General features: G+C 37.8%; 1 protein-coding gene across 15 annotated transcripts in view; it reads left to right on the top strand.

Moving 5' to 3' along the window:
• The window catches only part of sema4c (sema domain, immunoglobulin domain (Ig), transmembrane domain (TM) and short cytoplasmic domain, (semaphorin) 4C), a 665,691-nt gene that overhangs the window by 595,593 nt on the left and 46,630 nt on the right, over positions 1 to 23,468 (top strand). For 13 of the 15 annotated variants that reach the window (XM_087252268.1, XM_087252265.1, XM_087252269.1 and 10 more), the window contains one exon: positions 13,203 to 13,392. In XM_087252268.1, coding sequence (XP_087108394.1) covers positions 13,290 to 13,392 — 103 coding nt within the window. In that variant the 5' untranslated portion in view covers positions 13,203 to 13,289. 15 annotated transcript variants of the gene reach the window in all.

The following is a 23,468-nucleotide window of genomic DNA, read 5'->3' as shown; positions in this document are numbered from 1 at the left end:
CACGCGAACATGGCGAGAACATGCAAACTCCACGTAGAATTGTCAACTGACCCAGCTGGGGCCATATTATTATTATTATTATTATTCATTCATTTTCCTTTGGCTTAGTCCCTTTATTCATCAGGGGTCACCACAGCAGAATGAATCGCCTATTATTAACATTATTGTTGTGTCTATTTATTCATCCATCTTTCCATTCATCTATCTGTTTATTCTTGTACAGATTTCACGAGGCTTAATTTGTATTTTTGTGAAGGATTTGTAAATGTAAAGTCTGTAAACAGAAATATCTATACATGTGTAAATGTTTTGGATTATTCATTTAATGCTTCTGATAAGCATAATTACACAGCCTTTACTGGTTTGTCATTAGACTTTCATAAAAGAAAAAGCTTACATTTAATAAAAACAACTCATGTGATATAAAAGTTGAAGTAACACCCTTAAATGCAAAAAAAAAAAAAGTGAGATGTTGATAATTGTCAGCACAATGGTATATATAAAAGAGAGAGAACAGATGATCCTGGAGTGCATCTTCACACCGTTCCTTTAGTGTTTGTTTTTAAACACTTAGGGCTATATTTTAAGGATCTAGGCGCAAAGTCTAAAGTGCAGGGCGCAAAAGCATTAGAAGCATGTCTGAATCCACTTTTGCTGTTTTAAAGATGGAAAAATACGCTCTCCGCCCTGGCGCATGGTCTAACAGGGTTGAGCTTATTCTCTTAATGAGTTATGGGTGTGTTTCGAACATAACATGCATTAAATTAATCAAAGTCTCATCTGTTAATCTCTTTTAGAGTCAGTTGCGTCACACCATGGCGCATTTGCTAATTACATGGTGGACTTTGTAAGTGGAAAAACTGAACACTTCACAAGCAAGTTAAAAAGACTATCTGCAGCACGAGGATATAGAATGAGCCTTCCCCAATCGGCCTCTTTTATTTCTCTTTACTTTACTTTTATTATTTACTCCTTTACTTTCTGGAGTAAGGAAATGGTGGAAACTCACTCCACTGAAGACATCTATTAGTGTACATATTTAATTTTGTTTGTTAAGCTCAAAGATTTGTTTCAAAACTATTTCTAAATTCTGTTCTTATTTCCAGCAAACAAAAACCCGACAGGTCGACAAATCTAAACTTGTGTTTATTAAAACAAACATAAATAGTCATATAATAAACAATACTGCTAATAATAATAATAATAATAATAATAATATTTACAAAAACAAATAATAATTTTACAAAAGCAAATTGTCATGAATAAACTGAAAAAGCCCCTCGAGGTAAAGAAGGCATGGAGGCAGTGGTTTTTACATTTCTGTAGAAAATAATAATTTTAATCCTTTATTTTTTTTTCATATGTAAAGATTTTGTGTATTGCTGTACATCCTGTTTGAAGACCAGCACACTCATGAGTTCACAAAGTGGCGCAAATGGATTTGCTTTTTAAACAACGTGGCGCAAAATGTGAAAATTACAGTTGCGCTGGTCTGAAAATAGCAACAAACCACGCCATACACTTCTTGCGCCTTATTGCGCCGGATGTGTGATAGGGCCCTTAGAGTTGCTAATGAAGTGGTTTAAGTAGTTTGGTTTAGTAAATCTCAGAAATGGCCTTGATCTTGTGGGATGAGGTTTGTTTGAGGGGGGGATCCCAGTGACAGGAAGGTTATCCAGTGGGACAGGAAGTAGGATGTGCCTGCAGCTGATCAAACTCCATTTGATTATGAAGACTTTCATCTATTCTCATTCACTAATGAAACATCACACAGCCTGTTGATGTCCAGGAATACACACATACACACACGCACACTCAATCATTCAACACACACAAGCTGTCAGCCTCCCACTCTTTCACACACTCCCACTTCTAACATCATCAGTCACACTTACAGCATGCACGCAGTCCGACCAAAACAACGTTCACACTTTCTTCTACCAAAAAAAAAAAAAAAAAAACACATAATGCATGAAAGCCAGCTGCAGGCCATTTCACAACGGCATAAACAAAGAGCAAACAGCATTCAACCTTCAGATCAGCACTTTCATCAACACAAGACTTGAGCTCTGGGAGTCTCTCTGACGTCCTGGGTTTCTTTCTGACACTAGGAAAGTTGAGCAATGCAGAATGTCTGTTTCATTTCACATACATAATTCAGTTTAACCAGGCAGAATGCAGCTGCTGTGCCGTGTTATTCAAATTAAGCCATTGTCATTCTTTTCAGCGCAAACACACCTCCTTTCTATGTAAATTAGGCTTATTATAGATTGTGCCTAATTCACAAATCCCTTTGCCTGGCGCAATTAACATTGTGCTATTATCACTTACTGAGAGCAGCCGGTAAATGGAGGTTCATTTAATGGAGGTGTTTGTTTCAGAGTTTTGTGTCTTTCAGAATCTGATTTCAGAATGCAGTTTGAATTTAAACGTAATGGAGGAGAATTCAAATAGGTTTTTAATCTATTCGTACTGGAGAGCTTTCAATCTACATTCCCCTAAATGTTGAGACTCTACACCGAGGTACAAATTCTTACCTTGTTCATCAGTTAGTGATGTTAAAATAATGCAATAATATAGAAATCACAGATTTGTTTCAACAATCTACCATTGATTAAAGGCTGAAAGGGTTGTTTATTTTTGGCTTTGAATTAGACATGCAACCTTTGAAGGTTTTAGTCAGTAGCCTGTTTACACTGTCTTGCTAAAAGCAAGTGTGTTTCCACCCGTTGCATTTTCACAGTAAATTCCGGGGCCTAATTGAGCCTTGTTGGGACTTTCTCATGGCCAACAACCAGACATTTTTAGGCCATTTAAATACACTATAAAAATTAAATGACAAAAATTAATTACAATAAAAGCTTTTATTTAACTTCAGCTTTATTGAATAAGTTAATCGAGTTTCAACTATTTTGTTTTAGCTTAATATTTTAGTCAGTTTTACTGATCACCTAAAAATATCATTTGGGCCCAAATCCTATTTCTATTTTTGTACCCCTTCCTTTTCCACTTCCCTTTGGCCCTTGAAACAGAGAAGTGGAAGGGCTTCAAAATTTACTCCTAAGAAATGGGAAAGCATGACAGCACCTGCACACATCATCATATGTCATCGCAATCTCTTGCTTCATATGAAATAGACGGTGGCGACTGCTGTAGTTATTCCAGTTGCTTTGTTTTTTTTTTTGTTTTTTTTTTTGGTATTTATCTTCAGGACATCACCAAAAGCAATGATATCATGTTATCATACTGATCTAATGTGGCAATAAGCTTGTAACTGCACTGTGCATTTACACAGTGGCTGTATTCATCTATGTAAACACACCAAAACAACAGCAACATTATAGCAGACACTGTAAAAAGGTAATTCTCAGCAACTAGACATTTCTCACTGGGTAGTTGAGTTGAGTTGACAAACTGTTGTGTGACTGCTATACAGGAGTTACTATTAGGGATTATAGCTTGCGAAATTTAGCAGTTTTTATTTTAGCTTTTTTTGTGTTTGTTTGTTTGTTTTTAACATGACGGTAAAACTAATTTGTGCATCTCCTTACTTCCTTGTGCAGCAATGCTGCTGTGTAGCAAAGTCACTTTAATAAAATTTGTTGAATTCAATAGGGGTAATATTCAATTGTGGTTTCTAAAGAAAAGTGCATTAATTGTCAGTGTTATTTCACAAAATTTTAATGTAAGATTTTTAATTGAATAATTTTTCAGGTTTATTTGTTAAGTTTTTGACAATTGAGTAGAACTGTTAACAAATCATGTTTCAAATTTAATTAAAGAACTTTAATGAACAACTGTATGTTTGTTTTTAAGTACTTTCCACTTAAATCCATATTTCTGAAATGCAAGTACTTTCAAGACGTGTGGGAACCCTGTATATTATTTTTTCGAATGAAGAAAGTCTTATTTGTTTTATTTTGGCTAGAATTAAAGCAGTTGTAATTTTTTCAATATTATTAGTCCCCTCAAGCAAAATTTTTTCAGATTTTCTACAGAACAAATCATTGTTCTACAACAACTTGCCTTATTACTAGGCCCACGCGGAATTTGCACACGCAGCAATCTGCAGCTTTTTAGCCCATCGTTGAGTCTATGCATTTACTTGTGTAAATGTGTTTAAATTTATATTTATTCCATTTTTAAATTAACTTTACATATATCATTGTGAAATAGTAATGGTAATATTAAAATATTCATATGATTTATTCACAATACAGTTTGTAAAGTAATGGTTTCTTTCTTTTAGTAAATATATTATATGAGAAACTTGCTTTGTTAATCATATAAGTGGATCTAAATGGATTTGCATTGTAAATATTAACGTTAAAAAGGTATTATTTTTTATTTCATATATTACGCTTTTAGTTATGATACTCCTAAAATCATTCCTCATATATTCACAGATTTTTGACAAAATTCTCTGCAGAAATACCAAAAAAAATGTCCACAGATTCTGTCTGGCCCTACTAATTACCCAAAACTTGCCTAATATACAGGCAGGCTAATAATTCTGACTTCAACTGCACACCAAATCATCATTAGACCAGTGTAACAACATGCTTACTACTTAATTTACTTATTGATTTCTGGATTTTGGCCTGTAATATTGGAAACGTGTGATGGAAATGATGTAGAGCAAACAGCTCTCTGTGCCATTGAGATGCACGTGTCTGCAGTGGTTCGTGCCAGACTGAATATGTCAAGCGTTAACATGACTTATGAGTCAGGACAGGGACCTTGAGAGTGTTGGTGGCTCCACTAACCACCTCCTGCCCTGCTTCTGTGGCTATAAAAGATCCACCCACTCCAGGGAATGGAGGCACGCTGCCGTGTTTTGACTAGTGCCATCTGATCCGATACCGAAATAAATAAATCATATGTTGAAGGCAGATTGAACTCTTTTAGTCAGTGTTCTGTTTATGCTGTGTGCTTTTAGATGAGGGGGCTTTTTTTTTTTTGCATTGAGCAGCAGCTGGTGTTGAGTGGTCAGTTTTGTGGAATTGATAGTGGCAGGATGTTGGGAAATTACCGGCCACTGACATGCTAAGGCCCTTTGTTTAACTTTTATGAAAGGGGGGATGATGGAGGAACGAGGGATGGAAGGAAGGAGGAAAGCTCTTGAGTGTAGCACTGGAAAGATCTGTTTATGTTGAGGGGTGGAGTTGTTTCCGCTTGTGCATCCGCTGTCCACCTTTCGTCTCCTGAGCGTGCTATAGCCTTGACATCTGTTGGCTCTTGGAGGTCAGTAGGTCACAGTTCAAAGGGTCTTCTTTTAGTTGAGATGATGAACATGGGGATTGGTTGTTAGTTCTGGAGAAGAGCTTATTGACAGGAATCCAAGAGCAGATTGGAAATAGATGGGAGATGCTTTGGACTCACAAAGCTGGTCATCACTCAACCTTTGGCCTTTTTTCGGATGTGCATGTAAAACAGCAAATGAGAGGTTCATTGTTTTCTTTAAAGAGGACTTTCAATGAAAACAAGCTTCTTCGGGGTATGTCCGTCTTCACATTTAAAACAAAATCTATTGTCTTTATTCTTTACATATGAGTGGGCGCAGCCATTGGAGTTTTTTTGCTTGAGACTTCCGGTCTCAATTGCTTCCATTGATTTTTAGATGTTAAAAACATCTCGTATTCTGCTTGATGTTGCAAACTGATCTTTCTTTTATAATTTTATTCTACTTTGTATGTATAGTCATGAACAGATTGATCGTTTTCTGCCGTTTGTTATTCCTAATCATTTCTCCCATAAGCAACTGAATCAGGTCTAAAACAAAGCTGCCCAAAGTAGGGTCCACAGGCCAAAGTTGGCCCACTGTAACCTTTGATTTGGCCCACCATCCCATCTGAGAATAATGAAGAGAATGCCTTTAACATAGATTGTCTTTTCTAATTTGATGTAACCTTTTTTGTGGGTTTGTTTTGTTGCTGAGCTACAAAAAAAGCAAACTGAAATTAATGTTCCAACGAAATGTAAATGAATCTGAGTTTTTAAAACGTAATTACTGTTGCTTGACAAATAGAGGACTATGCAGAAGACGTGGTTGAGCAAATCAAGGCAAAAAAAAAAAAACTGTGTAACTCTCCTCTATTTTAAATGAGATTGTTTTTGTTTTTACTGTACTTAGTACATTATAAAATGTAAAAAAAAAAAAAAAAAAAAATATATATATATATATATATATATATATATATATATATATATATATATATATATATATATATATATATAGAATGTATTAGTTAATATAAAGCAATTTTTTCTAGTTATATTAAAATATTATAAAATAAATTCGGCCAACTAGTCTCAATATAGTTTGGTTTTTGGCCCTTCATAAGAAAAAATTTGGCCACCCCTGGTCTTTGCAAAAACAAACGCACGTCCACATTGTAGAACAAGGTCAATAGAATTGTTTGTATTTTGTTAACCTCACTTTAAAAAAATTCTTGCTGCATTAAATTGTTTAGTTAAGTCAAATTATATACTTTTGTGGAGAGCACGAAATACGTCCGAGGAGCTATGTTTTTTTGCAGTTTTTGTTTTTGCAAATCCACCAGAGGCTGATGTGTATGCTACTTTAGATCTTAAATTTCTCTTGCGAGTGCCTGCTGTTCTTGTGCAAATCCACCACTGGCTGCTGTCGACTGACTGATTGACTGACTGATCGATCAGCCCGCTCACTGCCTTCCCAAAATCCAACTGATAGTGTTCTTAAAAGCACTGATTAACCCGCCCACTGCCTTCCCTAACCCAACTGACAGTGTTTTCAAAAACATCAATTAACCCGATAACCCCTTTTCCTAACCCAACTGACAGTGTTTTCAAAAGCACTGATTAACCCGATAACCCCCTTCCCTAAACCCAACCGACAATGTTTTCAAAAGCACCAATTAACCCCCTTTCCTAAACCCAACCGATAGTGTTTTCAAAAACACTGTTTAACCCGATAAACCCCATTCCCCAAACCCAACCTGCCCACCGCCTTCTCTAAACACCTTCTCTAAAACGGAGTGTTTTCAAAAATACCAACTGACACGCTCACAGCTTTCCCTAACCTAACTGACAGTGTTTTCAAAAGCACCGATTAACCTGATAACCCTTCCTTAAACCCAATCAACATTGTTTTGAAAAATCAATGCCGAGAAAAAAAAAGCCCTGATTTTTACCACGTTTTAGATCTTACCACATTCTTATCCTGTTATTTGCTTAATTGTTTAATTTTTTACCTTTTGTTTTTACGTGCTTTCTGAACCGTTCTTTGTCAGACTCGAACAACGCCATCGCGGTCAATTCTTCTCTGCTCCCATTCCAAGACTGCCTAGGTATGTGGCAAGCTATTGGGCAAACTGGTAACAGTGGAAAGCTGTCCACACTGAGGAAAGGGGTCAGCTGGTAGCTGGTAATCTGCCCCGTAGCATTTATTTAAAAAAAAAAAAAAAAGGCAGCCATACATAGCTCTGGCTAAACAATTCACGCTCTCCAGAAATGTATACGGGGCTATGTATTCAAAATAAGCCTATGTTGAATTTTTTTGTCATCTTTACTTTCATTAATCAAACAGAAAAAAAAATTAAACATTGAAAAACATAAAAAGAATAGCAAATAGTTATTATTAAAATAAGTTAAAGTAACACACAAAAAAAACATTTGTTGTGATGACTTTTTGTCATATCTATTTTTTATAGTGCTGTTGTGTTTATTCTATACTTTGCTACTCCATGAACATCCTGTAAGTTTAAAAATGTCAAAATAAGTTTAATAAAGGTATTAAATAAATAATAAATAGTATTCCTCCCGGTCCACACATGACACATTTCTGTTTTGGTATTTTTGAATGGTTGTTTTCTGAAGCGCAAGGTTTTTTAGCTCAAGGTTTTAAAGAGCTCCTCTGCGCTGTTACTGTTAAAGCTCTACCCATAATCCCTCTGCTGGTCAAGCATGATCCTGTAAAGCCTCTCAGTGTAACAGTCAGGAATCTGTTATATTAGTGAGCTGTGACACACACATGGCTTATATATATATATATATATATATATATATATATATATATATATATATATATATATATATATATATATATATATATATATATAATTATTATTTTATTAATTATTCACCCTCATTTCAATCCAGTTCCCAGAACACAAATGAAGATTATACAAATTAGTATTATACATCAATGGTCTCAACTTTCAAAGTCCAAAAAAGGAGCCAAAAATATTGTCAAAACATTCAGGGAGTTCAGTAGAAATATCTTAAATAAATCTAAAATATCTTCAATTGTGTTCCAAAGATTAACAAATATATCAGGTAATTGGAAAGACATGAGGTAATTAATAACATATTTTTAATATTTTTTTGGGGGTAATCTAATCTTTCAAAAGTCCCATGAAGTGCTTTGAAATGTGCATTTTTGTTAGTAATCTATGTTATGTCTATGTTAGTATGTTTGTTCATTTACAATGAATCTTTTATGTGACTCAAGAACGATGAGTCATTTCAGGGAGTGATTTGATTTTTTGCACATGTGCACATTTGTGCAGGTGAAGGAGAAGATTTGTTATTTTTTTTAGTCTTCTATCGGGTTTGAGTCGTTTGTTCATCACATGAAAGACAGAAGCCAATCATATGCATTGAGAGCTGAAAAAAGATTTGATCCGTTCAATTCTTGAGTCTTCGGTTTTGAGTCATCTCTTTACATGCTGTCACACAATGAACGAACGACTCAAAAACCTGAATACTCAAAAGGTAAACTAATCATGGGTGTTTCTGGTTCAGACTGTATGCATTGGTTTAGCTTAAATGGAACTGTCAGGGTCATACGAACGAACAACTTAAATTTGAAGACCTGTCAGATAAGGTGATCAGAGTTAATCATAGACAAAACACCAGGTAAACAATGAAGTATTATTCTCTATTTCTTAGTGTAGTAGCATTCTAGTTATGACTGGTTTGTAGTGTTATCAACATTTTTACTAGTTGTAGATGTGTTTGGCAAATTGAACAAAATAACTCAAAAAAAAAAAAAAAAACATTTGTTCATCTTGATGAACGAGACTCAAAGGTCTGAGTCAGTAAAATGATCCAAATTTGCCATCCCTATTCTATAAGTGATTTAATTTGAACTGAAACATGAAGACTGGGAGGTACGTCCCCTTTTTAAATATCAGCCAATAGTATTTTGTTTTATCACAGCTCTGCCTGAGTGGTTGAGCTCAAGCAAATCAGATGAAACGCAAAAGAGAAGCATCTTAGAGGGGGCAGAACATGTCAGACGCTAGAGGGCATTTGATTGGTCAGAAGATTTGATGAGAAACTGAAGTATGACGTGTCGTCAAAAAAAAAATTCATTGATCCATTTAGGAGGAAGTAATGTACTGCAAGCTTTGGATGTTAATTCCTTCTAAATGCAAATTTTGTCACTGTTAGAGAACAGTACAGTATCTTATAGATATGATTAACACCAATACTCACATCTATAAAACTGTCATTTGATTTCACTGGGACTTAGGGTTACAAGTTAATTACAAACACACTCGATTACCTTGCACATAGCCTTTAACAATACAAAAAACTAATTCCAGGGATTAAAAGAAATATTGAGAGATCAACTTTGCATAGGGAAGAGCAGGGACGAAAGAAACAATGCAATTTTCTTGAAGCCCTGACAACATTTAATTTCCAGGCTATAGCAGCACATTCAGCATGCAGCCTTTGATAGAGCTGCCAATTATCATGTGATTTCAGGACCGTGTCCTGCGGTTAGCTCCAAATTTCTGTTTTTAAGTGCAGAAAGTACATTTTTGTAGTGTGTCACACTACTGATCAATCTACAGGTTATTTAGTGCAATAACACATCCTTAAGTTTGAAATGTTTTTCAATTTAAAAGTAAATCAGGTTTAAATACCAAGAGTTCCCGTGGAGAAGAAAGTAACACTGCTAATAGACAAACCTTATTTTTCACGTCCACATTAGAGTTTGCAGTGTTTCGATTCAGATATTTTTTTAATAATTATACATATTGCCAATAAAAAAAATAAATAAAAATAAATATTGTTTTTTTTTTAAACATTTTGCATTGTGGGATTGCTTTTAAAAACATTTGATGGAGCTGAAATTTAAAATGAAAATGTCGTTTCATTTTTTTTGCAAAAATAAAGGACGAAATAGGTTTGGAGTTAACATTACCAATGTCAGATATACTCAAACTTGATTAAGCCAGTGAATCTAGCTAATATTGTTGTTACTTTTAGGGATGCAAAGATTAACCGATTTTACTATTAAATGCGCTTTAATTCGTCACGATTAATTAATTGTAAAGACTTGTCAACACCACGTTTCTGCCCCGAACAAAACTGATGCAAACTAAACAAAGTTATGCCAACTGTGCGCTAGTTTAAAGTTCCAAGCTTGTACACTGAGGCTAATACGCACACACACTGGATTATTTAGTTACTGTTTTGCTGTATTATTTAGTTAGCAGCAATAAAAACCACTTTAAAATATAAGGTGTGTGATTTTTATGTGATTTTTCTAAACTAGTAGGTAGTAGGTAGTGGCGCAGTAGGTAGTGCTGTCATCTCACAGCAAGAAGGTCGCTGGGTCGCTGGTTCGAGCCTCGGCTCAGTTGGCGTTTCTGTGTGGAGTTGGCATGTTCTCCCTGCATTCGCGTGGGTTTCCTCCGGGTGCTCCGGTTTCCCCCACAGTCCAAAGACATGCGGCACAGGTGTATTGGGTAAATTGTCCGTAGTGTATCAGTGTGTTTGTGAATGTGTGTGTGGATGTTTCCCAGAGATAGATTGCTGTTGGAAGGGCATCCGCTGCGTAAAAACTTGCTGGATAAGTTGGCAGTTCATTACGCTGTGGCGACCCCGGATTAACAAAGGGACTAAGCCGACAAGAAAATGAAATGAAAGCTGTCTTTTGAATATGATGACTGCATAATAATCATGATAACCATGATTAGTGACTCAGACTAGGGTTGGACGATGTCTACTGTGAAACATCTCAGTGGACGATGGCATTGTCGTTGTAGGCGGGGGTAAATTATTTATTTATTTAATTATTTCAGCGGTTTGGAAAAGACAAGGTTTTAAAACCACGAAAAATTTCTGTAATACCGGTCCTAAGGTATGAGAAAGATTTTTTTATTAGCATTTTTGTGTTTTGTTTTGTTTAAGGCAACAGAATCTCCAGCAGAAAAAAATATCCTAAGATGCTGTTTTAAATAGTAAAGAAAGACAGAAGTCACTTAATCCTTAGAATTATTTAGCCTGACGTGTTTACTGCTTCAAACTATTATAAAGCTTTCAAAAAATTCAATAAATAGTTTTAAAAGAGGAAAAAAGTTTTAGTTTTTTATCCAGACACTTAAAAAGAAGATATGTTAGAGCAGTAAGCACAATACCGCGATATCGTGAAACCGTGATATTTTTATCCAAGGTTATCATACCATCAGTATCTTATACTGGCCTATGCCTAGCTGCGATGGGACAGCGCGGAGGATCGCGATGCTGGCTTAGCATCGTGATGTCTATCAGTCATCGGCGATAGACAATGGTATTATCTTCAAAAGCAGTGGTCACCAATCTCGGTCCCTGAGGGCTGTTGTCCCTCAGGGTTTAGCTACAACTTGCCTCAACACACCTGCCTGGGTGTTGCAAGTATACCTAGTAGGACCTTGATTAGCTTGTTCGGGTGTTTTTGGTTAGGGTTGGAGCTTAAATCTGCAGGACACCGGCCCTCCAGGAACAAGTTTGGTGACCCCTGTTTAAAAGTAACAATCGGCTTTAAAAGTAACAATGTGCAACTTTTGTTTAAAGTGAAGTTAAATTTGAAGATGTTCTACTTTGATACATAATAACACCTGATTTTGTTTGACCACTCAAAAATATACTTCTGCTAAAAACATTATCTTTTAAAAGTGGGTTTTCATGAAAAATGGTACTTTCATCCCTGCTCTCTCCTATATATTTATAGATTTCAGATAAAATTTCCATAAAAAATTTGCCCTTTTTTCAGCCTCCTGTGTTTATGTCCAGTTATTTCACTTTAAAGACCATGAAAAGAACTTATTCTTTGTCATAAATATGAAATTACTGAACCTACACACAAGACTTTGATTAAAAAAGAGCTCATTTTAGAAGAAAATGTCAGACAGCATTTAGAGGTTTTTGCATCAGAACTTTTCACTTGAGTCGACACCACCTGTCACAACAATCTGACATATTCCAGCCCCTCCCCGCAATACAGATACAAGCACCAGCTCATCGATCCAATAAAAAAAACAGTGTGCAGGTGGAGATGTGAGTCATCGAATTGCTATATTGCAACCCGTCTATTACAGACAACTCATCTGGAGCAAATCGCCACATCTCTGACTTCTCTTATCTAGCGCTCCCTCTCTTTCATGCTAATGCGAAAAAGAAAAACAGAAATCAATGGTGGCGAGATTGCTCCCGCACGGGTCCGCATCTCAATCCAATGAGGGTAAGAGGCTGCCCTTCCACACTTGCTTATCATTGTGAAGATTTAAATTCGGCCCACCCTTTTTTTCCAGACCGAATGATAAAAAGCACAGCCCAGGTAGACAGAGAGAGAGGGTTTTACTGTGTTATCTGCACCGCTTAACAGGATTTGACATTTGACGCACATTTAAAAGTCAATGGGTTTGCTCTCAAATCAGCAAATATTATCAAGGCCCTAATTTCCCTTTTTAATGGAGAGAAACAGGTGCGAGTTGATGATTAGAGCAAACGTGTGAAAACGGCTATTGCAGAACAGACTGGACCTCTCAGACCTTCTTTTTTTTTTCTTGAAACCTTGCTTTAGGCGTCATCGTAATGCATCATGGAGAACGCATACACTCCAATTATAATTACAAATGCACTTCTCCTTCTTTTGTACGTGGCTGTCAAAAACAAGCCTTCTTCGGTGTCAGGGTGTTCTTGGTGAACGATTGTGAGTTGCTCTGACAGCCATCCATAATTTGGCTGGTGGTCTGCCAGGATGCGTTTATCGTCGTACCTTCTGAGAGAGTGTAAAATCTGTCATTAAATCGCCCCGACTGTGTTTTGTCACTTCGTAAGCAGTCCCAGCTCTATTGGGATAGCGACAGGAAGGCTCTAGGGAGGTTGGTGTTCATCTCGTAATCGCATTTGTTGATGTTTTTTGTTTTCTTTATCTCCCCTGACAGGAGCCGTCGTGCGCATCTGGAGCCATCACACCAATCAGAACCCCCTGCTTCCTCATCCAATCAGAGCCCTGTAAAAGGAGAATAGAAATGGGGTGTGCGAAAGTTCTCCTTGTGATCTTCGTGATCGGCTTTGAAAAGGGGATCTGCGTCAACTGGAACCCCGTCCCACGCAAGACTGTAAAATATAATGGTGAGTATCTAATGACCAAACAAAACTGTGAGCAGTTCCTCCCAGCGGTGACTGCGCCGCAAATTGGCCTCCTCTCCCGTTCCCTTTTTTTCAGTTTTTATGACACTCCTCCTTTCTTTATCCTTTCTTCTTTTCTTCCGTCGACCCCTCCCTTCATTCTCCATGCAGATTTGAGATAAGAGGTGTGATTTCTGCTTTTCAGCTCGCTGAGATATCACATTACTGCTTGGTTTTATAGGCTTTTATGGTAAAGGGCTTACTTTTCTATTCATTCGTGCTCGCTCCATTTGTGCCTTTTTTCTATTTCTTTTTTTTTCTCTCTGGAGGGAATTCACTAAGAATGAATTGCACTCTTTAGCAAAAGTCTTTCTTCATCAGTATTTTTGTCTTTTCCGGGAAAACATCTACAAACGCAAAGTCGCTTGAGAAGCAAAGTTGAATAAAATTATCATCAATTAGGTGTACTTTTCTTAACTCATTGGTATAGTGTTTACGCATATGTCTAGCAAATTTTTGCGAGGTTTTTGCTTAAATTAGGAGAAAAACAATCCCCTGGTGGAGTAAGAAAAAACTTTTAGACTTCAGACTGAAAATTGCTTTGGAAGCTTATTTTCACGGTTTTGTTTCTCAAGTACATCTGTTCTGCCTGAGGCGTTTGTAAGGTGTTTTTTAAACAAAAGTAATGTCTAAAAGACTTATTCGTGAGGTGTAATTGCATGTTTCAGCTAAAAACAATCAGGTTAAGAGTACAGCATTTTTAAGTATGAAGTAAGTTAGTGTATTTCAAGAGTTCACACTTAGGTGGGGATTTATTATGCCAGGAGAGGGACAGCATGATTAAGGGTTCCTCGAGCACATGGCTCTCTCCCATTCACAGGGCGAGAGGTAAGCTACTTTGAGAAGGAAAAATACTAATGCTGGGAGCTAGACAATAATGCCCATTTGGCTTAGTCTGTTACATATGGTGCATATCTTTGGATGGTGGGAGGAAACCGGGAAACTCACGCGGACACAGGGAGAATATGTAAACTTCGCACAGAAATGCCAATCGGCGCAGAGAGAACCAAAGCCGGCGGTGTTCTTGTTGTGGGGCAACAGTGCTAATCACTGGGCCGCCGTGCCGCTCAATCTAGGTGAGAAGGGGGAGGAGAAGAGTGAGAAATGGGGGTTTCTTCCAGAGGAAGAGAGTTGTAGAATGAAGACTGAGGTTATTTATAGTGACTTAGGAATCATATGAATCATGATTAGCTAATGCGGGACTTGCTGTGGCAAATTATAAGCATGTAACCCTCTTGAAAGTAATATACAAATAAACGTCATGTATACATATACCCAAAGCGCTTAACAGTCATGAGGGTGGATCTCTCAACACCACCACCAGTGTGCAGCATTCCTTTGGATGATCCGATGGCAGCCACAGAACAACAGAGCCAGTGCTCTCACCACACACCAGCTATAGGTGTAGTGGAGTGATAGTGATAGAGCCAATTCGATGGATGTGTGTAAACGGGAGGCCATGAGTAAGGGCCGATAGACGAAATTTGGCCAGGACACCGAGGTTACACCCCTACTCTTTAAGAGAAGTGCCATGGGATTTTTAATGAGCACAGAGAGGCAGGACTTAGTTTAACGTCTCATCCGAAAAATGGCAACCATAGAAAATATAGTATCTTCTTCACTATACTGGGGCATAAAGACTCACACAGACTGCAGGATGAGCGCCCCCTGCCGGCCTCACTAACACCTCTTTCAACAGCAACCCAGTTTTCCCATGTGGTCTCCCATCCAGGTACTGACCAGGCTCAGCCCTGCTTAGCTTCAGTAAGTAACCGGTCTTAGGCTGCAGGGTGATATGGCTGGGGCAAAATTAGCACTCATGATCACAGTTTGGGATTTACAGGCCAATTTAGGAATAAAAGGACGCTGCAGACTACCTTGATCTGGCATAATATGCTGAGACTGAAAAACGTCTCTTCTGTACTGTAGTCCAGACACCTGATTCGGCTCTTTAAAATGCAGAAAGTGCACTAGTCTACACCGCACGTCTGGATGTATGCCACGTTATAACCCTCTTCTCCATCATTTGATAAATTACTTCTGTAAAGATCAATACAAAGTGCACACAAAGATCTTTATAAATAAAACTCGGGGTTAACGTAGGTTAAGGTTGACATAATAGCACAACGTTAATTGTGCCAGGTACCTGTAGGGTTTTGATTAGATATTCTGCACTACAATATGAAACTTTGGATGGTATTTTTCAGTTCATATATGAAATATTTTGCTTAATAATACGCCTAGATTGTTTGATGAAAGGCAGTACGGTTGCTCAGTGGTTAGCTGTCATCTCAAAGCAAGAAGGTAGCTGGTTTGAGTCCCGACTGGGCGAGTTGGCATTTCTGTGTGGAATTTGCATGTCCTCCCCGTGTTCGTTTCCTCAGGGTGTTCCGGTTTCCCCTACAATCCAAAGACAAACATTCAGGACATGTGTGTGTGTGTGTGTGAATCCGAGAGTTTATGGTTGTTTCTCAGTGCTGGGTTGCAGCTAGAAGGGCATCCACTGCATAAAATATATGCCGGATTAGTTGGTGGTTCATTCCACTGTGGTGACCCCTGTTATATAAGGGACTAAGCGGAAGGAAAATGAATGAATGTCTGATTAAAACTCAGTAAGAATATTATTATTAAGAACTTAAATTTTGTAATTTAATATAGCTTTGTATATGAATTTATTTTATTTATTTTGTGATGCCAAGGATTTTTCAGGAACAGAACAGATGAAAAATGTAATTTTTTCGACATTATCAATGCCGTAAATATCACTTTTAGTCAATTTAATGTGTCCTTGCTGAACAAAAAGACTCCTTTAAAAAATAATTCTATTGACCTTTTGAGTTTGTGAACAATATTATACAAGAAAGGGTATGAATTGCGCTGCTTTAATTATTCGTGGCACACAGCACTTTTCTAGACCAGATTGTTGCTGCAAGACATGCCACTACTTCTTAGTGAATTCACCCCTCAATCTTTTCCCATTTCAGTTCAAATCACTGTTGATAATCAATAAAAACAGTGACAATAAACATCAAGCAGAGTGGGCATAATTGTATATGTATGCACATAAACTGATAGCATCTCCTTTTAAGCCCTCAGCTGGGAACACAGCCTTAAATGGACAGGAAACGGCTTAAGTTGAGCTACAGCGAGAGAGAAAGTCCAGAAAGAACAGAAAAAGTACACAGTGTGTCCGTGGTGTGTGTTTAACTACTGTTTCAGGTCATGTGTGACTTCGTTTGGGCCATGAACCACATAAACAGTAGGCTTGAGCTGCACACATGCACTTTTCGGGGAGGATGAAAGACAAAAAAGCAGGCAAGGCATCAGAGTGCACTTTAATGTTTGTGTGTGAGCTCGTAGAGTGCTTAGACTGGCAGTCTGAGGGATTTAGAGCTCCAGCAGAGTGTGTGTGTGTGTGTGTGTCTGTGTGTGTGTGTGTGTGTGTGTGTGTGTGTGTGGTTGGAGGTGGGGAGCTGGATCGCAGCAGAGATAATATTTACCCAGTATTTTCCACACCCACACCCCCTGAAGACCCTCCTCCACAATTATCTCCATCTTAAAGACGCCAGGGATTCACAGGCAAAGCAAACGCATGTCTGTTTGCAAGTAAACTTCTTTTCATTCCCGTTTCTCCTCCATGCTCGTTATCAAGGAGCTGTGTGTAAATGAGAAGTGCAGTTTTGTCAACACAGACTAAAGCGACTTGCCATTTTACTATATGAAGACAATTAAAACTTTTAAAACTTGTTTTTTAAAGAAATTTCCTTTTTTTCTTCCTTTTTTAAATAATAACTGTAAACATGTGCGTGTACCTTGTATTTCTTATTGTGGGGACTAAATATAGAGTTGGTTCAGCATAAATATCTGTATGAGAAGTCCCCATAAGCATAGCTAGTGATATATTTTATCATGATAATAATACAGAAAAAAAACAACAACTTCCGGTTCATGTGGACTTTAAACATTAAAACATAACCAGACAATCAACACAGAAAAAAACGATTCCACAACAAGTCTAAAATATTTCATAGCCTTACTATATTGGCTGAACTGTTGCCTCCATGCTGAAATTCAGCTGTGCGAGTTCAAAGGGGAGTCAAAGGCCCCGCCCTTGCCACGCCCCCTTCATAACAGCCCACAGTAGATCTGCTCGACCGGCAGCCTGGCAGAACGAGACGGGTCAAACAGAAAATTACAGGCGAGCTCAACTCAGGCCAAAAGGAAACTCCCGCTGACTTAGACGAATCCTCTGAATGCAGAACGCGCTGAGGATGGCAAAGCTACAGAGAGAGAAAGGGACTGCCTGCCTAGCACATCTCTCTACCCTCCAATTACTATAATGACGGCCTCCGCTGAAAAGGACAGGCCCACTGCGTGTGTATGTGTGCATGTTTATGCAAGTGGATTGAAGCCAGTCCTATCCTTCTATCTGTACTTAACTCCTCCCGATATACACAGACTGTCTGTGATTTATCCTCTCCAACCGACGCGCACTCGTACGTCTCATTGTCTGTAAAAGTGTGTTTCTTTTTTCATTCAATAAATCTGTCTCCTGTAGCCTTTGTGGACCTGTACGCTCGAGACGGAGGCTGTTTGTTAAAGGGGACAGAAAAAAAGAAAGTCTTTCTATTTTTTCATGCGCTCGCCACTTTCATGAAAAGGTCAAACTTGGTACAAGCTGTGAGCTCAATTCTCGACTGCAGTCTCCCCCCCCACCCCTCCAGGTCTGTCAAACGCCGGCCTATTTTCAACAACCTTTCACACATCTCTCCATTTTATTGTCATCCTGTCTCTTCTACTCTCTCTCTTTCATTTTTTTTTCAATCTTGCATTTTTTTCTCCAATGCTACCACTTTGCTTTCTTACTTCCATACTGTTTCTGTCATTTTCTCTGTACCAACACCTTTTTCACGCTCTCTGTCATTTCTGCGGTTGTATTCGTTGGGCCCTGAGGACAGTTTCATTGCTCTGATGTTCCTTTTTTTTTTTCATTGCTCTGGAGATTGAAAGCCAATGTGAAATCTAAATTAACCTATAATAAATGACTTGTGCGTGTTTTTCTAGAGGAAAAACTGTTGTTGCTACTCAAATAACTTTCCTTTTTATTTATAAACCAATTAGTTCCCAAAACATTATTAATTGTAGGTGTCCCTCACGCAGGTTAGTGGGCTTCACAAACCACCTGTAGAAAATTTTTCTTTACTGACACTTGCACAGGTTTTGCACATTTGTAGACACTTTCTTACAATCACTCCATATAAAAAAAAATGTACATCTATAAAGTTTGACTGAGTGGGCTTGACAAACCACCTGTAGATAATTCATCTTTACTGACACTTGCACCGGTTTTGCACATTTGTAGACACTTTCTTAGAATCACTCCAAATAAAAGAAAATGTACATCTATAAAGTTTAAATGAGTGGGCTTGACAAACCACCTGTGGAAACACACTCTTTCATCTCTCCGACACTTTTACTGACGCTTGCAGGAGTTCTACCAGAAAGACCAGGGAGATAAATATGATATTGAATTTATTTGATGAGTATTGTTTGATAAAGTGTGATTCAACAAAAACAGGATTTCTTTGGCGGAGGCCCCGCCCGTGCTTGAGTCAAAAGTTTGTAGATCCAGCTAAGGATGAAAGCAGGGGCGGAGACTACCCCCTGGACAGGGCCTACATAGGGGTGGTGGCAAGGATGGTTTGTAAACGTCTGCAACAGTATCTGCAACCAAATGGATGGACAACTTATATATTCCTTGTGTCTCATGGCTATTGGTTGGAACTGATTGTGATGGGTGATGTGACATTGCGCCCCAATCACTTTGAATAGATGACGTCAAGCGTTGCCAAACGGAATTGTGGATTTGTCAGCACCTCTTCAGCAGCATTGCTCGCTGCAGAAGTTGGGAATTTTCTCAACTGAAGCGTCAGCCAATCAGATCGCTTTATGCAAAAACCCCAGCTCAGACAGTAGCCAATTGCGCACTTATTTCATTGGCTGACGCTGCTATGACAATCGCGTCAACCCCATCTTCAGACACACCCCCTGTTAAGCATTGACGCTGAAGTTACGATTGGTATTTCTTGTGTCTTGTGGCTATTGTTTTAAATTGATTGTAATGAGTGAAGTGACATTAGGTCTTCTTGGTAGAAATAGTGCTAAAAGCAACATTTTTGCACATTTGCACCAGACATGTTCTTACAATCACTCCATATAAAAAAAATAAAAAATTCTACATCTATAAAGTGTGCTTCATGCAGGTGAGTGGGCTTGACAAACCACCTGTAGAAGGCACACTCTTCCAGTTTTCTTAAACTTTTACTGACACCTGCACCAGTTCTACCAGAAAGACCAGGAAGATAAATATGATATTGAATTATTTGATAAGCATTGTTTGACAAAAGTATGATTTAACAAATCATATGATTTCTTTAGCAGAGGCCCTGTCCGTGTTTGTGTCAAACGTTTGTAGATTCAACTTAAATCACCTTTATGTCTATAGCACTTTTACAATGTAGATTGTGTCAAAGCAGCTTCACATAGAAGATTGTAATAAATTGAAACAGTGTCTGTTCAGTTTCCATTGTTTAAGTTCAGTTTAGTTCAGTTCAATGTTGTTTAATATTCAATATTGAGAGTCCAAACACTGAGGAGCAAATCCATTGCTGCTCAGCTCTACAGGTACTGAACCATGCAAGCCAGTGGCGACAGTGGCGAGGAAAAAACTTCACCAATTGGCGAAAGTGAAGAATTAAAAAACCTTGAGAGAAACCAGGCTCAGTTGCTGTCACGACCATTTCTTTTCTGGCCAAACATCTTGTGCAGAGCTGCAGTCTAGGCAGAGGCTGGAGAACACTGGACGTCAGCGAAGATCCAGCTATGATTGCCAAGGACAAAGGCAGGGGCGGAACCTACCCCGCTGGACAGGGCCAACCTGGTGGTTGTGGGGAGGACATTACACTTCATTCACATGGAACGTCAGCGTCACCGCTTCCTGAATGGGTGACGTCAAGCATTGCCAAATTGAACTGTAGATCCGTCTGCACCGCTTCAGCAGCGTTGCCTTCTGCAGAAGTTGGGCATATCTCAACATTTCAAGTGCCAACAGATGCATCAGCCAATCAGTTTGCTTTATGCAAATACCCCAGCTCAGGCTGTAGCCAATTGTGTACTAATTTCCTTGGCTGAAGCTGCTATGATGATCGCGTCAGACACGCCCTCCATCAGGTGTTGAATCGGGCGTTAGGTATTTCTTGTGTCTCGTGGCTATTGTTTAGAACTGATCATGATGAGTGATGTGACTAGCTCTAAAAGCTACATTTTTGCACATTTTCACCAGACATGTTCCTACAATCACTCCAAAAATGTCTATAAAGTGTGACTCATGCAGGTGAGTGGGCTTGACAAACCACCTGTGGAAACACTCATTTAAAAAAAAAAAAAAACACTCCCCTTGTTTTAACTCCAGCACTTAATTTTCTGAGCACTAAATGTCTTTACACACTAAAGTCAAACATTTTTGTATGTGTTTTTTTATATTAATATGCGAAACATTTATCACGTAAACAAACCTAGCACACTTAGTCTGATGCATATTAATTAATCCATTATGAAAAACTGCAAAACATTTCAGAGTCAGCTTAAGCAGTGATACTTTGTTCTCCTCTCTCTTCTCCAAATTAGAAAAAGAAAGAGGAATAGGCTAAATATTGTGTTCATTTAATACTAGAAGGAAAGTTCAGCTCATTATCAAAAAGCTGCGCTACTATGATTATCCTATAATGCAAAGTTTATTTTAGGAAATCAGTGGAATTTTGATACATTGCTTGTGATACTTCACACATTCACGTACGTAAACATATCCTGAACAGAGACTGGCAGTACCTGTAGACATTATAATAAATGGCGGCCAGGATGACGTATTGGAGCAATGGATCGAAGCAGACCATGAGGCGATTATAATGTCTATGGGCAGTACGTCAAATGTATGGACACACGCACACACACACACACACACCAAAAAGCAGCAGGGCAGAGGTGCACCAGTCACGGTTTCTTGACTCTCCACCCGATTGTCTTTATTTTATGCACTATGTTTGTCATCAAGTTTTCTGTGGCTCAAATGACAACAATCTGTATTTAACCTTTCGCTTGTACAGTGGCTCTGAACTGTCAAAACACCTTTTAATTTTATTTTTTTCAATGACGGGCGAAAGTTTCAGAGGCAGTGTGTCAGTACGATTGACACAAAGTGAGGTCGATTTTATTATTTTAACGTGCGAAAATTACGGATGAAAATTTCGTATTCAGTGTGCAATACAGTCCCTTTCTATAATTAGCGCTTCTTGTGTCTATCGCCTCTTCTTGGTGAATCACTGACACTGAAAACCTCCTTAATTGTAAATGTAGTTCACGTCATACTATGAGGCTGTTGAATGCTTGATTCTGATGAGCTGATGAATATTGTAAGATGTGCAGTTAGTGGTGATTTCTGGTCTTGTCGGCATTACAGTTAAAAATTCACTACACTTGATGTTAGTTCTTTAATAGTTTACAACAATTAAAAAGTCGAAATAAAACAGGTTTTGAAATGTAAGAAACTAGTACTCTACACAGGAACAGATTGAGGGCAAAACATGACAAACAGCTTGAATTACAGCATCTGAACAATGTTTTAAGGTGTGGTAACCATAGTATAGTATATCATATAGGTGTATCACCACCTCATGTGTGTATTATTTTCTTAGAATTCAACTCTTGTCATTAATTATTCCTTATATTTTAGGTTGTGCTATATGTTTTGTTAATATGCTACATTTTAATGGCTGTGAATGTTGATTTATTGTTTGAGATCTTATAAACTTTATCTCAGATTTTAGTATCTTGACAGATTTTTAGCATAGGTTGTAAAAATATCAATGTGGTTTCTCAAACTTTCCCTGATGGTTTTGATTTGGAGTTTATTTATTGGCTTCTACACTAAAAAAATATCTGTAAATTAGCCGTTTTACGTATTTTGTGGTTCATGTTTTAGTTTTTCCCATTTATTTATGATTTTAATTGCATTATGAGAGCTTGATCTTTCTTCCAACAACTTTTAACCTTTAACAGTTTATAAGAGTGACTTTTATGAACATTTCTAATAGTTTAAAGTGATATATTGTTTGGGTTGCTGTTGAGTTGAATTTTCAACATCAAAAGTTGACAGAGCAGAGATCACAACACAGGCTTATTGTAAAAAACGTACCCCGTAAACATTTACTGCTGTTACCAGTGGCTCACCATGTACGTTGGTGGACTTGATATGCAGAGAGGAGTTGAACAAAAAAACAACTGGGTCCGAGTCTGGTGACGAACAGTTCCAGATAGCAGGTAGAACAAAAATAAAAGGCAAAAACTAACATAAAAAGTATATAACAGGGTGAAAATATGGTAAGATCTGAAAATGTGGTAAAAAAAAATCTGGTGGCCGTGAGGGCTTTTTTTTCCTCTGGATTGTTTTTGAAAACACTGTTGGGTTTAGGGAAGAAAGTGATTGAGTCAATCTTTGCATTTGAGAAAACAAAAAAAAAAAAAAATAGCTCCTGGGATGTATTTTGTGCTCTCCAGAATTGTATACAGGGGTATATCATCAATAATAAGCCTGCGTTATAAGATTAACATCCCATAATGCAATTTACACCTGTAAATAAAAAGAAAACACTCGTAAATTACAATGCCTAAACTTATGTAATTTGAAACTTATTAAATTTATGTAGCTCGTCCCTACAGTAGGCAATGCATGTGTAATTTGTTTTTTTAATATATAGCTAAGAAAAATATAAGAGTGCTTGGACATTTATATACTGTAGTTGTTGTTATAAGCTCTTTCAAGGTGCTACACTCTCTTGGACCACAAATCCACCAAAATCCACAAAGCTGTTCATACCAATGTAAGGTAGAGTTAAGCCTGTATTTGTCACACAGTATAGCTGGTAGATCATCTGTAGTCATTAACTAACAACCAGACACATTCC

The sequence above is a fragment of the Danio rerio genome, chromosome 5 (genome assembly GCF_052040795.2).
Source record: "Danio rerio strain M-AB ecotype USA chromosome 5, GRCz13ab, whole genome shotgun sequence".
Lineage (NCBI taxonomy): Eukaryota > Metazoa > Chordata > Actinopteri > Cypriniformes > Danionidae > Danio > Danio rerio.
This window is presented reverse-complemented; position numbering and strand designations above follow the sequence as displayed.